Source organism: Xenopus laevis, chromosome 7L, assembly GCF_017654675.1.
Source record: "Xenopus laevis strain J_2021 chromosome 7L, Xenopus_laevis_v10.1, whole genome shotgun sequence".
In the NCBI taxonomy this organism is placed as follows: domain Eukaryota; kingdom Metazoa; phylum Chordata; class Amphibia; order Anura; family Pipidae; genus Xenopus; species Xenopus laevis.
This window is the reverse complement of record NC_054383.1, coordinates 29,247,848-29,266,522: the sequence shown is the minus strand read 5'-3', so window position 1 is coordinate 29,266,522 and position 18,675 is coordinate 29,247,848. Positions and strand designations below refer to the sequence as shown.

At 37.3% G+C, this 18,675-nt stretch overlaps 1 protein-coding gene across 2 annotated transcripts in view; it reads right to left on the bottom strand.

Moving 5' to 3' along the window:
* Positions 1 to 18,675, bottom strand: part of LOC108695761 (zinc finger matrin-type protein 4-like) — a 274,884-nt gene that overhangs the window by 221,766 nt on the left and 34,443 nt on the right. For both annotated transcript variants that reach the window (XM_041568712.1, XM_041568713.1), the window contains exon 2: positions 3,737 to 3,841. In XM_041568712.1, coding sequence (XP_041424646.1) covers positions 3,737 to 3,841 — 105 coding nt within the window. The remainder of the gene's footprint in view (positions 1 to 3,736; positions 3,842 to 18,675) is intronic.

The window sequence follows — 18,675 nt, the reverse complement described above, 5'->3', positions numbered from 1 at the left end:
TCACTGGCCCTTTTCCGGTCGTATTGTTTCTTATGTACTTTAACACATTTTCCTAAAAGGTGTCATTCAATAATGTACCATTTAGCTCCAACATACAGAAAAATGATTCCTATGAAGTCCCATAGTTGTGAGAAATAACACATTTAGATGACCACATTTTCTTTCAAACTTAAGCGTGAAAAATCCTGCCGGAAGGGAAAAATGCCAAAATTTCAAGGTGTCTTGGAGTGTTAATGATTAGAAGCCTGCTCCACAGGTGTGACATTAAAAGCTCAGACTTCCTTCTCTCTCTACGTTGGTCTCCTGCTGGAATATTGCACAGAATAGGTCACTGGAACTCCCTGATGTCATAAAATATTAATTCTCTGGAATCGGAAGACATCTGCCTCTTTTTCTCTAGAATAATAACTGCAAATGGCAAAGCATAACAGAGCAGGGAATGTATATATTTTTATATATACAGTATATTTTTAGTTAAACTATAATTATAATATGGTGTCCATTTGCCTCATTGCGGTGATCTATGGTAACCAAAGCAATCAAATACTTGCTTTAACTGTTCTAACTGCATTAGAGCAAGCAAAACTAATTAATTAATTTTTTTTATGATTTTCTGCAATGGGTCAGATATATACTGTATATATATATATATATATATATATATATATATATATATATATATATATAATACACAAAAGCCATGAATATCCTGTAAATTATATCCTTATAAACGGTGAGTAGTTAGTTATAAACGGTGAGTAGTGATGTCATTTCTGTCACATGACTCACTAAAATTTGTGTATTATATTAAATAAAGTACCCCCAGTTGTAAAATATGAGGATATTAGAAGCTACCTCGGAGTTCCATGACCTGAATAAAAACACTCGGCCTTCGGCCTCGTGTTTTTATATGGTCATGAAACTCCTCGGTGACTTATAATATCCTTATATTTTACAAGAGGGGGTACTTTATTCACTATATACACGCACAAGAGCCATTAATATCCTGTAAATTATATCCTTATAAACCGTGCCTAATGATGTCATTGGTTATAATCGGAGCTTAGTGATGTCATTTGTCACATGACTCACTTAAAGGATGTGTATCATAATAAATAAAGTACCTTTATATGGTCATGGAACTCCTCTGTAACTTATAACATCCTTATATTTTACAAGAGGTGATACATAATTATAGATAGATAGATAGATAGATAGATAGATAGATAGATAGATAGATAGATAGATAGATAGATAGATAGATAGATAGATAGATAGATAGATAGATAGATAGATAGATAGATAGATAGATAGATACTGTAGATAGATAGATAGATAGATCCCCACCGATGACGGCACTCCAAGGATGATTTCACATAGCCAAAAGTCAAATAAAGAAAAGGTTTATATATATATACATTTTTTTTATGAATATAACGTATATACAGTATCTTTCCTAATTATACAGTAGTTTATGCTGACAGGTGAATGGGGACAAAGATAAAATAAATCAGGCAAAATGTGATCTCCGTTTTCTATGAAAGCACTGGATATCTCAAATCATTTGAAAAATCTGCTTTGATGGATTTTGTTCTCTGTAAGCACAAGCATGTGAATCTCAAGGTTATAACTGTCTTTGCTCTACCAACCATAGAAAATGAAGAAGCGGAATCCTGCAGGGATTTTTAACCATTAAATTGAAACTGACAAGTGCACCGGAAATGGTGCAGTCCCCACTGGCGACATATTGCTCCCGATTCGCAAAAAAAGTGCACCCACAATTGGATCCATTTAAAGGGACACAAATCAGCCCTGTGTCTGCAATGATGATAATGGAATTGAACATGAAGATCTCTTCATTGGGGGTAAAAAATGGGTGTTTTGTATCCATATACTGAACTTTGCTCACTGCACAGCATTTTTAAATTCCTTCATATTTTGGGCTAATGACACACATAGAGGCTGATTCACTAAGGGTCGAATATCGAGGGTTAATTAACCCTCGATATTCGATTAGGAATTGAATACCTTCGACTTCGAATATCGAAGTCGAAGGATTTAGCGCAAATACTGCGATCGTACGATCGAAGGATTATTCGAACGTTTCGAAGGATTTAAATCCAACGATCGAAGGAATATCCTTCGATCAAAAAAAGTTAGGCAAGCCTATGGGGACCTTCCCCATAGGCTAACATTGACTTTGGTAGCTTTTAGATGGCGAACTAGGGGGTCGAAGTTTTTTTTAAAGAGACAGTACTTCGACTATCGAATGGCCGAATAGTCGAACGATTTTTAGTTCGAATCCTTCGATTCGAAGTCATAGTCGTATTCGAAGGTAGAAGTAGCCCATTCGATGGTCGAAGTAGCCCAAAAAATACTTTTTTTTTTACTTCGAATCCTTCACTCGAATTTAGTGAATCGGCCCCATAATGTGTTTATGCTGTTCTTTTTTTTTACTTTCCTTTACTCTATTGCAACTACAAATATTGGATCCTTTATCTGGAAACCCGTTATCAAGAGGGCTCTGAATTACATGAAGGCTGTCTCCCGTAGACTCCACTACAAAAAATTCTAAAAACGATTTCCTTTTCCTCTGTAATAATTAGGGATGCACCGAAACCAGGATTCGGTTCAGGATTCAGCCAGGTTTCGGCCTTTTTCAGCAGGATTCGGCCAAATCCTTCTGCCTGGCCGAACCCTTCTGCCTTGCCGAACTGAATCCAAATTTGCAGGGAAATCACGTGATTTTTTTTGTCACAATACAAGGAATTAACAACTGTTTTCCCTTTCCACCCCTAAATTGCATTTGCAAGTTAGGATTCGGTTCGGATTTGGGGGTTCCGATGAATCTAGAATAGTGGATTTGGTGCATCCCTAGTACCTTGTACTTGATCTCAGCTAAGATATAATTAATCCTTATTGGAAGCAAAACAATTCTATTGAGTTTTATCAATGTTTAAATGATTTTTTAGTAGACTTAAGATATGGAGACCTAAATTACAGAAAGACTCTGTATCCTGACAACCTCAGGTCCCGAGCATTCTGGATAACAGGTGCCATACCTGGATAAGTAACTTAATGTTAATATAATGATGCAGGGCACCAAGAAAGAGGAGGTTCCATGGTTCCATGTAACAACCCACTGAGACATGCTGGTGCCATCTCGAAACCACAGCGTATTTCAGATACTTGTGGCTGTTACCTTTGCGTTTGCTTTGTAATAAATACTCTTTTTTTGTGCCCATTAGAAATGCTGGTGCTTACCATTTGCCAATTTGGTTTATTCTAATGTCAATGCATAATTACACCACTGAGGATTTTTTTAAAAAAATACAGAGCCATGTGCAGCAGTTGCTTTATATATATATATATATCTATATATATCTCTATATATATCTATATATATCTATATATATATCTATATATATATCTATATATATATATATATATATATATATATATATATATATATATATATATATATATATATATATATATATATATATATATATATATATATATATATATAATGGAGACTGTACTTCTATATTTGTATCCTTAAGGAAATGTCTAAAATTCAGAGACATATATTAGACAACTCATTTTACCTGGATTTTAAAAGTCCTTGAATAAATTCATTTTTCATCATTGATATAAATCTAAATGTAATAAAGCTGTAAAATTCTTCTACCATCTTGAGTCATAAAATTACCAAGAAAGTGCACGTGAAACTCACCTCATAATGTGCAACCCTTTGAGACTCGGAAATTAACTGCGCATTGCAGATTTTGCAGTAAGTGTCTGTAAACAATACTCTGTCCTCTACCTCGGCAGAATTCATCTGAAGTAGGAAAAGGAAGAAAATACAGCAATTGAGAGATTGAACCAAAATGCAAAAAAAAAAAACATTAAAATTGGGATTATGTTTATTATTGGATGTTACATTAATATACTGTATTATTATGCAGAGGCTGGTAACACCATGTAGTCATTGAAATTGATTTAAAAAGTAACATTCTGTTTGTATCTCCTTACTCTGCAAAGGGCTGTGCTAGATAATGGCACTATATATATATATATATATATATATATATATATATATATATATATATATATATATATATATATATATATATATATATATATATATAAAATAAGAATACATGAACTGAATGTACAGGTATGGGACCCATTATATGGAAACTCTGTGATAATAAGATTGTACATTGTACTTGCTCCAAACTTAGATATAATTAATCCTTATTGGGAGCAAATCAGCCTATTTGCTTGATTTCATGTTTACATGATTTTCTAGTAGACTTAAGGTATGAAAATCCAAAGTATGGAAAGATAAAAACCCCCATAAAACCATCCATAAAACCCATAATATATACATAATATATATACATATATATGTATACATAATATACATAAGATCCATAAAACCCCAGGTCCTGAGCAATCTGGATAACATGTGCCAAACCTCTATTGGGAAAACCTAATTGTAAGTAGCTCATCTAAGTGCAACTGCGTGTGATTGGTAGAACCCTGATTATAACAGGTCTTCTCCCATATACCAACATTTCCCATCTCTGCTGCTGTAGACATTAATAAATGAAAAATATGTATATAAAGTATATTTCACGCATATTTCATTTGCTAGGCACTGTCGCCATTAGTCAGTTACATTTTCCTTTAATAAGGGCAAGTATATGCAGTGCTATTAACAAAAAGTGTGGTAGAATACAAATGTGGCATAGATATGGAAACTAGGACAAACTGGAGAAGTGATTACCTGTGTGAGTGTTAAATATGAGCAGTGCTTAATACAGAGGAGTTCTGATTGGATTAGAAGCTTGTGCTGCAGCCCTGTACACTTTTCATAGTAGCGAATAAGAGGAGAGTTTTTCAAATCTTACTATATTGGTCTTGGCCCCATGGGTGATAGTTATGGACGCTTGCCTCAAGACATCTTTTACCTACAAATCTCTTCTGCCTGAAGCCAATTTGCGACTGCTGAAATAGGTTTTAATCTAAAATTTATGGTGAAAATGTCACTTCTTCTAGGGAGTATTGTGATTTCTTTATCCTGATATATCCACATCCTTATATCATAGGGAAAAGCCATGGAAATTGGGGTTGTGATCTCTTGGGGTTTTTTTTTTTTATCAAAGGTCGAATTTTAGAGTTTTTTTTTACCTCGAATGAACTCACAACTCGAAAGGTTTCTAATTTTAGAAAAAACTTGAATATAAAAAACTCAAATCAGTGAGTTCAGCGTTAACAACAAAACTGTAAAACCCTCCGAACATCGTGAAGGCTATTAACATCTCAAATTGGCTCAATGGACCTCTGTCATTGACTCCTACATGACCAAGAAAGGTTTTAGATGGAGTCAGGGTATAATAATATAATCTTGAAAAATGTTAGTTTTTTTTTTTAAAATAGATTTTTGACTAAACAAATAACCTTAAAAATTAGAATCTACGTGGAAAACACATCTCGATCCTTAATAAATCTGCTCCTTTAAGTTAGTGACAGTCCATGCTCCAGTCCAATGTATATTGGCACTTTTTCTAAATTCCTGAAAAACATTATTATTTGCTTCTAATTTAATTGAAAGTTGATGACTTTTTTTGAAGCACATGTGTCTGTCTTCATTAACCTTAAAAATTAGAATTTTCATGGAAAACACATCTTGATCCTTAATAAATCTGCCCCTTAAAGTTAGTGACAGTCCATGCCCCAGTCCGATGTACATTGGCACATTTTCTAAATTCCTGAAAAACATTATTGTTTGCTTCTAATTTATTAGAAAGTTGATGACTCTTTTTGGAGCACAGGTGTCTGTCTTCATTGAACTGAAATGAGCATTATAAGTCATTATATCTAAATTATAAAAGAAAAGTTTCCTAGTGCAGCTGTGAGCATAGTGCTTGCCGTTCCTACTGTACCCCTAGATATAATTTAAAACTAAATCAGCCTTAAACATATAGCACTGTACACAAGTAACAAAAATTTTGCAGCCTTTGGCATGAACGGCTTTTAAAAATTCTGATTATCTAGGAACACTGGATTATGTGGGTCACCATTACCATTTGATTTCTTTACAGTGATAAGAAGAATAAGGCAGAACAAATATACAACATACTCATGAGCTTTAGATAAAATGCTGGCAGACAGGTAGATGACAGACATCATGATATCAGGTTGGGGTTGTTTTCTCTGGAGGGACAGGATTACACTTTACAAGTACAGTAGAGGACATTATAGACAAATAGCAGGGGACCTTTTTACCCATAAAGTGGATCACCGTACCAGAGGCCACCTCTTTAGACTAGAAGTAAAAACGTAGGGGATTCTTCACAGTCAGGACAGTGAGGTTGTGGAATGCACTGCCGGGTGATGTTGTGATGCTGATTCAGTTAATGCCTTTAAGAATGGCTTGGATGATTTCATGGACAGACATAATATCAAAGGCTATTGTGATACTAAGCTCTATAATTAGTATAGATATGGGTATATAGAATTTAATTAAAAGCAGAGAGGGGTGTGTGTATGGATGCTGGGTTTTCATTTGGAGGGGTTGAACTTGATGGACTTTGTCTTTTTTCAACCCAATTTAACTATGTAACTAACTATGTAACTATGATAGATTGATGATAGATTGGATAGTGCATAGTGATAGCTTAATGCTTGTCTAGGAAACTTAGAATATGAACTCAACTAGGGTAGATACTGATGTGATGAGTGATGAGCGGACAGTGGCATAACTATAGAGCAATGTAGAAAAGCCCCCCGGCACACAGGTCTGCATGAAAATGTCAGTGATTTATTGGTGCGGAGTGCAATGCAACGTTTCGGGGTAACCCCCTTTGTCAAGCATACACCGAGCTGAGCCTCCACCCACATGCACCAGGCAGATCTTTATTCATCGTTAAGGAGGGTGTGCGAATCCACACTACATTCATTGGATAACTATAGAGCAAGCAGAGCCCGCAGTCAAAGTGGGGCCTGGGGAACAGGGGGGCCCTGACAGTGGGTTCTGCCTCCTCTATTGCTAATAAAAAAACCCTCCTCCCCAGCTGCTCGATTACCAGCTGCGAGGAAGGGGGACAAGTCGTGCTGGAGTGGGTGGAGCAGAGGTGGGATGTGGGCAGGGAGTAGGCAGGGCGGGAGGATGGGGATCAGAGTGCAACAGGCCCCATGAAAAAAATCTTCAGAGGGGTTTTTAATTTACTAATGTCTATGGGATGTTATCCAGAATGCTCAAGACCTGGGGTTTTATGTGCACGCTAGTAACTTCACTGTGAGTGGACTAATTCTTATCTGATTTCAGTTTGGGGCCAAACAATTAGATCAATCTAATTTAATTTTCTTACTCGTAAAGTAATCTGAGCTAATTGCTGATTGGTTGCCATTGGTAATAGCACTAGTTACTTTGTCAGCAAATCTGGCCAATATGTGTCTGTTGTACAATACTCAAAACCTATGTCTAAAATCCACTGAGCAAATAATCGAGTCCTTAAACATTTTTATTTGGTAATCACTTAACAAGCAGTACTTCAATAGCACTTTAATATTTGATAGACCAGTAAATGAATCATCACATTTCAAGGTCATAATGGTGACCCATTTATTAAATTGTAGACTCTGTAAAAACATGGATCTTTAAGAGATATCTTATAACATATTACATATAACATATTAAAAGTATATCATTTACACTGAAAACAAAGTTAAAATTAAAGATTAGCTGTAACTGTGTGTAGGGACCCTGAGGGTTAATTTCCCCTCCTGTGGGAGCCTCATGGCTGAGAGTGGGGTTTCCTAGAGTTTCCAGGGGCAGAGCTCTTGGATTGGTGCAGCATGGCTGATCCCAAAGGAAGCCACAAGGTGTCGCTGTGCACCAATATAAAAGGAGAATGCCATGTGCTCACACATCCATTTTGATTTGGATCTTGATTTGGATGCAGGATGGAGTGATCGTCAGCTGGGGTGCTGCAGTGGCAGACCTCAGGCTATGGAGACGCACCATATGGCTGCTATGTCCTGAGTGGGCTCAGGGATAACTGGACCCTGATGTTCCGGAAGATTGATGCCAGACACTGGACTTTAAAGGCTTGTGCTATAGACAGTACTGGGAGCTACAGTTCAGCAAATGGATCAAGCAAGTGATGTGCTCGATTGGGAGAGTCTGGAGCCTATAAAGATTTAATCGCTGTGGATGCCTGTCAGCTCTGTATGAGACTACCCATCTGTGTAACAAAATAACAAAAAGAAAAAAGCCGGCTCTAATCTCTTCTGGACATTAGTGAAACAAATATGTGAATCATACTACTTCTAAAATTCACGGGTTAAATCCCTTAATAATGATCCAAATCGTTTGTTACTAAAGAACCGCTGGGTAATCCTTACCAAACAGACGGATTTGACCTGGGTGTCCAGACCCCAGGCCCTTCACTTAGAATATTAGAAAATGGAAAACAGCCGAAGGGCTTTTCACTCACCAAGTTGGCCAAGTGGTCCGGGTGCCGTGCCCCGAACCCGTAGCTTAGGCAAACTTTAGTCTTCAAAATAAATCTGCACGCACTCCTGCGACCACAGCCATGAGGGTAAAAGAATAACTTTATTCCATGTAGTTAAAAGGTATGCGTCCTAACGCGTTTCGTATCAGCAGATACGTAATCATAGTGCCTATGATTACGTATCTGCTGATACGAAACGCGTTAGGACGCATACCTTTTAACTACATGGAATAAAGTTATTCTTTTACCCTCATGGCTGTGGTCGCAGGAGTGCGTGCAGATTTATTTTGAAGACTACCCATCTGTGTGCCTCCCTTGGGATGAGTGTTACCTGAGGGAAGGGGTAGGAAAGGATGAGGATCCAGTGATCTCATGTTTGGAGAAACAGGCTGTTTGTGTGCCTGCCACGTGGGAGCAAGTACTTTCCAGCGGGAAAGGTATTTGGGCAGGTAGCGCTACCTAGGACAGGAAGGGAATTACCAGGATTGGACTGCTACAGGTTCCTAGGGTAGTGGGCATTTTTATTAATGTGAATGTAAAGTTTTACTTCCCCTTTAAATTTGTATAAAATTATATTTGTTATATAATAAGGTGTGTGATTGATTTGTTGTTCTTATGGGGCCTCCGCAGGTGTATTCCCGGATTCCATTAGGTGGAGGCACTGCCAGAGAAGCATTCCCAGTACCCTTTCACCTTGCAAAGGGGACTCAGGACTCGAGTTGGTAAGCAGGTACGACCTTGGGTTGGCCAAGTGGGCGTTGCATGTACATAAAAGCTAGCACTTGCATTCATGTTCACTCTTTAACTAAATATGCCTCTGCTGTCATTGTTAATTTGTCAATAAAATGAAATCAAGCAATGTAGTGAGAGGGGGCATTTATTGGCTTGTAAAATCTACCAAAAAGACTACTTTAATTGTAACATTTTGTGTGCTCTTTCGTGCATCAGGAACCCTGGCAGAATTAAGCAAACTTTACTACTCCAACTACCAAAACAAAGGTACATGATAAGCATGTGTTCCGCTACATGACTATAAATTGTGTTAATGGCTTCCTGCTATCAGAATAAAATATGAGCCCTGTCTTAACACCATTGTTCCTATGAAGCCATGATTGATCACTATACATATAACTGTGACAAATTTAGCAACCTATTTGTGTAACGCTGCCAAATAATTTACAGTAGCATCATAGGATGTTATGCTCTAATGAGTATAGATTATTAACCTACTCACTGTCGTTGTGACACCAAAACTCCTGGTCAAAGGTTCTTCAAGCAACACAGTAAAGCGTCTTCACTGGAACAAAATGGCATCTTTTTTGATTTTTTTTTACGCAAATAGCCCAGATCAGACTATTTTCATTCCTTTAATCAAAATTCTACAACCACAGAAGAGATAGTGCCAAGAAATGTTTCTTTTATGGTGCAAGGACCTTGTCTGAATATTATAACAGTTACAGTTTTTGTTAATTTTTAAAATTTTGAAAACCGGTGTTTGCATTTTTTTTTTAATTGTTTTGTCAGGGCAATGGCTTGGTGGAGGTTTGGTAGTAGATCAGATAGACAGCAACCCACAAGCAGTCCACACTGACATCAAGCTATTTCAGAATGAGAACAGGTAGCCAATGGAGTGGGGGAGAGGCTGTGAGGTCTAAGAGAAGTACCACGGAGTAGACATGGTGAGGTCAGACAGGCCGAAGGTCAGAACAATCAAAGCTGTTTTGAATTTGAGTATCAGGTTGAAGGTCAGACAGGCAGTGATCACGGAGAAGTAAAAACCAGAGAAAAGGAAGCTGCCAGGACAAGGAGAGCATGATCCAGAATTCTTAAATAGGCCAGAGAGACATACAGTATATAGGAGGAGGCTGGACCACCTGGTTGAGCTTCATTCATAACTCAGGTAGAGTAGGTATGAGAATGGCATGGTTTGTATCTTAACCTTGCATTTCTTATATTTCCATGTTAACTTTTCTTCTGTAAATATCTGTTTATGCTTCCTTAATCACTTCTACAATGTTATCATGGCAACATGGCAACAGCTTTTGTCTTTTTTTCTGAGTTAAAATGAAAGGAACATCCTCTCCATCCTACAATGTATGGGTCTTTTAGGGAAGAGTCTGTAGTCCAATCCCATTGCACTGTAGTTGGAGAGTCAGAACTAAAAATAAGGCTACGCTAGGGATTAGCCTTGAGATATAAACCACTTATCATGTCAGTTTCCACTGGACTAATCCTTAGGGGCTGTTGACCTTTTTTTTATTGATCTGCTAAAAACAAAAAAACAAAAAAGGCTTTAACTGAAGAGCTCTAACTGAGTCAGAAAACTGCTTTTCTTTTATTTATTTATTTACCATGAAAGCCTCCTACAGTAGAGTAGCAGCCGGGAAACATCCCTGGTGACGGCAGAATGGAACCATAGCAGATCAATAGAATGAATAATCTTTAATGATCTCTGTGAGCCCTCGGATGCTTTCTGCTGATTGCACTCTGACGTTCCCACTGGCTTCTGCATTTTATTTTTCCAACATTCAGAGGCAATAATAGTGCAAGGTATAAAATCAGATTTACTTTCAGAACATGCAGCAAGAAAAGCAGCAACAAATACATATATGTGCAAGGATAATATACTGATTTTACATCTCCATGACACTGTAAGCTAGGAAAAGACTCTTGAAAGAGTAATCTGAGCAATTTTGGTGAAGGTGAAAAGGAGCTTCCACCATATGCAATACCATTCATCCTCCAAAAAGGGGCATTAGCAGAAAAGAGCTTCTCTTTGGACTGACTGAAATCTGACTGCAGGACAGACTGTTCAAACTGCTCCAACATCCAGCCTGTTGGGAAGTATGGTCAAACTCTGCCTGACCAAATCTGAGCATGTAGGGTCAAGGGAAGAGGCCACAAATAGTGACGGGCAAATGTATTCACCATGTGCGGGTGAATTTGCAGCGAATTCGCGGCAAATTCGCGCATTTTGCGAAACCACTGTGAAAATCCGCAGGTGAAAATTTGCCCACATCCAAAACGAGGCGCCGGCACGTTTCGTGAATTTTTCACTATTTCGCGAATTTCGATGTAAATTCGCAAATTTTTTGGCCGAATCGAAATGGGACAAATTTGCCCACCACTAGCTACAAATAGAGGGCTTGACATTGGAGAACATATAGTTATACATGGATATGTAGCAGTTGACCTCTTTTGGGAAACCTAAGCATCCCCAAATCTTCCATATTCTCCAGCAATAATTTCAAAACGTATTAATTGAATCAGCTAAGCAACAAGGAGGCTAGTCCTTGGGTTTCTTTTCTAGTTTCTTATTGTCTTGCCAAAAATTAAAACTCTGGTGTGTGCACTAAAGATAAAGCAACATACTGAATTTTTCAATAAAAATTATTGTGAAGCAGCTTCACCCTTTCTTCTGCAAAAGCATGAAAACTTTTTTAGTGGTGCTCGCTTTTCTCCCTTCCATCAGAACTAAATAAATTTGGACATTTTAACTGTTAGGATAAGGTCAACTTGGGGGTTTTGGGGAGATTTAGTCGCCTAGCGACTAATCACCTCGTCTTTGCAGCGACCAATGTCCCCAAAAGCCTTACGTCTGTCTTGCGCTGGCTAAAATCAAAAATTGCCTGCGACATGGCACACGCAGCGCTTCGTATTCCGAAGTCGCCCGAAGTTGCCTCGAGAGGAAACTTCTGGCGACTTCAGAATACGAATCGCTGCTTGTGATTAGCGCTGGCAATTTTTTCATTTTAGCCAGCGCAAGACAGAGGTAAGGCATTTGGAGAGATTGGTCGCCGCAAAGATGAGGCGATTAGTTGCCAGGCGACTATATCTCCCCAAATTGCCCAGTGTGACCTTAACCTTAAAATGGTGTAGCTATCCCTACAAAATATCTAGTCTACTTAATGCTATTAGCTTGGAGCTGCTTTGTTCGGACCATTTTTAATCAAACAGATGTGTAGGATGAGAAAGTGACCCCTGTGACTGTGATCCCTTGTTACCGTTAAACACATGAATCTAAATCTTGAGGTCAATCCTTTTGACTTTCTGGACTCAAGAATATTGGCAAAGCATCCAGTCCTTGATTAAAGGAACCTGAAAACCCCTAATCTGAAATATCATCCAAATCTGTTTGTATGCGAAGATTATTTTTGTAGGACTAGGCTAGGTAGACTGCTAATCCACCTTCAGGCGCACAATGTCAGAGCTGTGCAACATTTGTGGAAATAGTGCATTTTGTAATAACCAAGTCCTGAGGAATATAGTATTTGCCAGGAAAAAAACAAAGCAAAGTATTATTCTGTAAGTAATAGGGCTAGAGCCGATGTGCTGTGTAACTAACAGTTTTAATAAAGAACCAATAAAAAGGAATGATCTAACTTCAGATATATAAAATTGACCAAAAGGAGGGGATCTGACTTCCGTCAGTATTTAATTTTGTATAGGAGAAAAGAAGAAAAGTATCCCCGTCTTCTTAATCAGAAAAATTACAAAAGAATATATTATTACTGTGTGATTTGTTTTCAGTTAAACCATTAGGTCACCTGATCCAATATCTATAAATTCCCTCTTTTTGTTTGAATAATTGATCCCACAAAGTGCTAGTGCTTAACCTCAATAAGTTAACATTAAATAGGGTAAAACTGAAACACAATTAATTTTCCTTTTAGTTATTGTGTATATTTGTTAATTTCTAACTCATGAATAATTCATTTAACATTAATTGATAAATTACTAACAACCCACTAAAACACCAATAAGGATGGTAAAGTGCCACCAAATGTGAACAATTCACATATAAATTACTTAAAGTGCAATTATGAACATCTCTGATTCCAAGAAAAAGTAGGAAAAGGAAATTGGTAGAAGGGTGGAGAAGTCCCGTATTGTCTAGCTGATTGTTTTACTAACTGCAGGACCCCACAAAGGAGGAGAAGTCAGTGCTTCTGGAACTGTGGTCTCAATTCTATTTTAACTGGCTAGATTGAGAAGCTATCTTGTCTAAAAAACACACAATTTCCAGAGCACTTATAGTGAAAACAGTAAAACAAGAATACAGATGAGGAATCTCCTATAATCTGAGCAGAGAAAAGCGCCCAGATCACTATATTATATATTATATATATATATATATATATATATATATATATATATATATATATATATATATATATATATATATATATATTATATATTTATATCACTATATATATATTATATTAATATATATATATATTTTTATAGTGATCTGGGTGCTTTTTCCTTTTTTCGCAATGTTTAGGCAACTTTGCACATTTTTCAGTGACTTGAAATGGGCCCGTTTTGCTCATCACTGTTTACATTCTAAAAAAGTGTATACAAGTACGGGACATGTTATGCAGAATGCTCTGTACCTGGGGAATTCCGGATAAGTGATCTTTCGGCAATTTTGATGTCCATACGTCTACGAAAAAATCTTTTAAACATTAAGGGGGTTAGTTACTAAAATCCAATTTTATCTCATTATTTTAATTAAAAAAAAAACATAACCAAACACTCAATTTGACCTTAAAATCACGAATTAATTGGTTCTTGGAAAAACCCGGAAAAAATGTTACGAGAAAATATTATTGTGCTATTTTTTCAGGCCGTTCCCCTAAATTGTGCAATTTTTTGTGTTTTTGCTTGAAAAGCCAGAATTGATCGGCTTTTTTGGCTAAACCAAGCGCAGACCTTGAGAACTTCAAATTAGGATAGGGACCTCTGCCATTGACTTATACTCAACTGTCAAAAAATTTGAGTTTTGCCCCAAAAAGCCCAACCAGATAAATTTGGAGTTTAGTAAATAACCCCCTAAATAAACCTAATAGGATTGTTTTGCTTCCAATAAGGATAATTATATCTTAGTTTGGCTAGAGTACAAGTTCTTGTTTTTTTATTACAGAGAAAAAATTATTATTTTTAAAAATTTTAATTAGTTACTTAAAAATGGGAGATGGTCTTCCTGTATAATGTGTTTCCGGATAATGGATCCTATACTTGTACAAAGTTGATATGTTCCCAGGTTAAACAATGGCCTTGAGTCCCCCACTATAATAAGAATGTTGTGAGAATCAGTGAGCAAAGATTTTGCTATTAATGCCTGCACATTTTCAACCCTTTAATCTTCTTACACAGCACTAAAATAATCAAAAAAGCAATTTCCTTCTCCTTAAAATGCCCCGATGCCATAGAAGTCAATGACAATATAAGGAAAGTTGAAGTTTCATATTTTTCCACCATGTTTCAGCCTCATTATAAATGATTAGTGATGGGCGAATTTGGGGCTTTTCGCTTTGAATTTCCTGCAAAATGGCGAAAAAATTTGCAAAACGGCGACGGTGTCTCATTTTTGACGCCGGAGTCCAGTTTTTTTTTACGCCGAGGTCCGTTATTGGCAAAATTGCGCCGGAGTCCAAAAAACAGACCGGGCGTCCATTTTTTTCCCCGCAAATTCGCGTCTGCCTAAAAATTCACCTATCACTATAAATAATTGAAAAACTGCCATTTCTGTTTTGGACCGACTATTTTCCCCTTCAACTTTACACAATTGCAGTTAACCCATTCATGTTTTTTCTTTTAAAAATGGCCCCTTGTTGTTTCAGACACTGGTTAACAAACTGAAAAAAGATGCAACAAAAATATAGTTCCTATTGTAAATGGCCATGAAAGCAGCCTCATTGCAACTTTGGGTCATTGTTGTACCACTACAGAGCAGTGATCATGTGAGCAGCTCACGACCTTGAGAACAATAATCATGTTCCTGGATATTAGGCAACTAATTACTATGCAATTTGGTGTGATTGAATACTAATGAGTGAAATTTACCGTGGGTATCTGGCTTTTTTTTTCCTTTGAAGTCTGTAGCTTTCTGTTTTCCTGTGTTTTGAAGTGTGAGATCATTTCTGGCAGCCGCTAACATAAGGTCTAATTCAATTTTGCTTATTCATTTCATTTTAGTGACAACAATAAAATCTTTGTGTGGCTTGTATATTAGTCAACTGAAATCCATACTGCAATGCAGAGCACCGGGAAAGAAACCCTGCTGTGTGTACACCTGTCTGTCTATCAGAGGTAATGCTTCCCCTCCCAAATTATTTCTTGCACAAAATAATGATTCATTTATGCTAAAACAAACAAGGCAAGTATAAATACTGTAACTACTGCATCCAGTTACTGCGACAATAACAACACAAATATATTTCTAGCTCCAATCGACCTTTATCAATTATTACTTAATTGGAATATGTCAGTATCACCAGACCCTGGTGATCCCCAACCAGTGGCTAGTAAGTAACATGTTGCTCTCCAACCCCTTGGGTGTTGCTCTCAGTGGCCTCAAAGCATGTGCTTCTTTTTAAATTCCTGGCTTGGAACCAAGTTTTGGTTGCATAAAACCAGATGTACTGCCCAACTGAGTCTCCTGTAGGCAGACGGTCCACACAGGGCTACTAAATATTCAATCATAGTCCTTATTTGGCAACCAGAAGTTTTTTCATGCTTGTGTTGCTTCCCAATATTTGGTTGTGGCTCACGGGTAAAAAAGGTTGGGGACCCCTGCCCAAAGAGGACATGCAAAGGCATTAGAAGTCAGGGCACTAAAACTGCTTTCTATGTGATTGATTTTTTATCATCTCGACTTGTAAAGATGATGAAACCAGCTGCTACATGGCACAGGTTGCTTTTAGTGGACTTGAATGGGCAGCATCACAGGTATCTTGGACCACAGAATTTTTTTCTGGTGGTAACTGCCTGTGTAGAGTGAGCCACGGTATTTTCTGTGCATGGGCCCTACGAGGTAAAGATTTAGCATTTCTGCCCCAGACAATGAATGAGCCCTTATAGTTTTAAGCACAAGTCTTAAGAGCATGGAAGAGAAGATGAAGGTTAGAATTCCAAAATGTAAAAAAAACAAAATGTTATCAACCCACTGACTTAAAATGAAACCTAAATATTCAAGCCACTGCCAGTTATTCAGATGGTCTGTTGTACATCTTCCATAGAGAATATTGTGCAAACTTTCCATATGACATAAACCATAAATCTGCGTTGCTCCATCAGCATGGATCATCTGGATGTGGAAATCATCTTTGTATTCATAAATTATCAACCATGTTGTAGGGTGAGCAGGCAAATAAAGATTGCAGCTAATCCTTGACATTTCCTAATCGCCTCCCCTGTCATCTTGCAAGTCAAAAGGTGGAGGATTGACATTGAAATGAGCAGAATGGTAGGGAACACTCAATGTTCCCTCTAATTACTTCTCAGCAGTGTGCGCAGAAAAAATATTTTGTGCACACATTTTAAACTTATGACAGTAAATCCACAAAGGAAGACACATGGACAAAGATTTGGTAAAGGGAACCCGCAATATGTTTATAACTATTCATTTTCCTATTTATTCCCATAGGAATATTGAGAAGCATTTAAACTTGATGTTTTATTTGTGGCTTGCCTTTCTTACTTTGTATCAAACACTATAAGGTATTGAGCGTTTATGTCAATGGATTACATTAGCACCACACTGCAACCTTCAAATGCTTACAAGATCCAGTATTAAGGCAGTAACCTTTAGAGTATACTTAACTTGAAAACGCCTTATTGCTAATCCATACTTGACCAAAATGTTGCTGGACTACAATTACCAGCATAGTATGAAGGCCTAGAGCAATGGTTCTCAAATTGTGCAGCTGGCCCACGTTTGGAAATTTGGAGCTATAGGATGAGAATGCTAAATATACAAATATACAAATACAAATAGTATATATTTGCTGACCTATGTATTCATGAAACTATGACTGATAAGTAATGATGTAGGAATATATTTCTATATTTCATGAGCTAAGGGGGCCCTAACCAAAGGTTGACCTGTCATGGGTGCTTGAACTGAAAAGGTTTGACAACCACTGGCTTAGAGAGTGTTGGAACCTATAGTACAGTAACTTCAGGACTGAATTCTCGAAGAATTTGGGCCTATAGCACAAACGATATGAGTATCCGCCAATGGGGATCTTATCTGCTCGTCGTACATCTGGATTGTGTTTCATACATTTCATGCAAGATAAGTAAATAAACATCTCTATCTCTATAACCACTTGGATTTTGGTTGGACATTGCTCTCAGTAGCCTCAAAGAATGTGCTTGTTTTTGAATTCCTGGTTTGGAGTTAAGTTTTGGTTGAATAAAAACAAGGTGTACCACCAAACAGAGTCTCCTGTAGGCTGCTGACTCACAAAGAGACTACCAAGTAGCCAATCACATTCCTTATTTGGTATATCTAGGTACTTTTTCATGCTTATGTTGTTCACCAACTCTTTTTTACATTTGAATGTGGCTCACGAGTGAAAAAGGTTTGGGACCCTTGACCTAGAGAGTGTCAAGGAAGTTATTTATGGAGTCTTTACATCCCCTTTGGTAAAATGTATCTATACATAAAACTAAGGATCAGATTCCATGTGTCATGCTAAATAATGAATCTGAAGCAACAGATCTTTCTGAGTTGATCTAATTATAATTGATCACCTAAGACAGCTTCTATACTGACATCAACAGAAAATAAAAACATAAAACATTGCTCAAAGCCTTAAATCTGATTTGAGAGTTCAGACCTTCCTTTAGGGATCTGAGATTAACAATACATGTTGAAAACACCTGCAGTATTTAAAACCTTTAAACAAAATAAATCTCCCCCTCCCAAAGATTTGTTGAGTGTAAATTGGACAATTGCACATTGACTGCCGGAAAAGCCATAACACAAGTAACTATGAGGAACTCAAGATCCAAGCTGCTTGTCCTCCTCAACTTTGGGAAGCTCATTCTGGCAGACAGGAACCATCAGAACAAATTACATCACAAGCAATTAGCTACTTGCTACGCACTTTCCAAAAATCCCATTGCCCAATGACAATGTACCTGCTCATCGGTTAATAATTCAATAAGCACTTCTGCCACATCACGTGCAGCCCTACTATGCAACATATGACTGTTAGCATTAAGAAAAAGACTGCTGAAAGGCTGTTAGAAGAGAAATATAAAATAGTCTATGCCCTTCAAATGAATGAAATGAATCCAGCAACAGTGCAGGTTTTAGGAATCACTGCTATCAAATCTGGGCAGATATATCAGT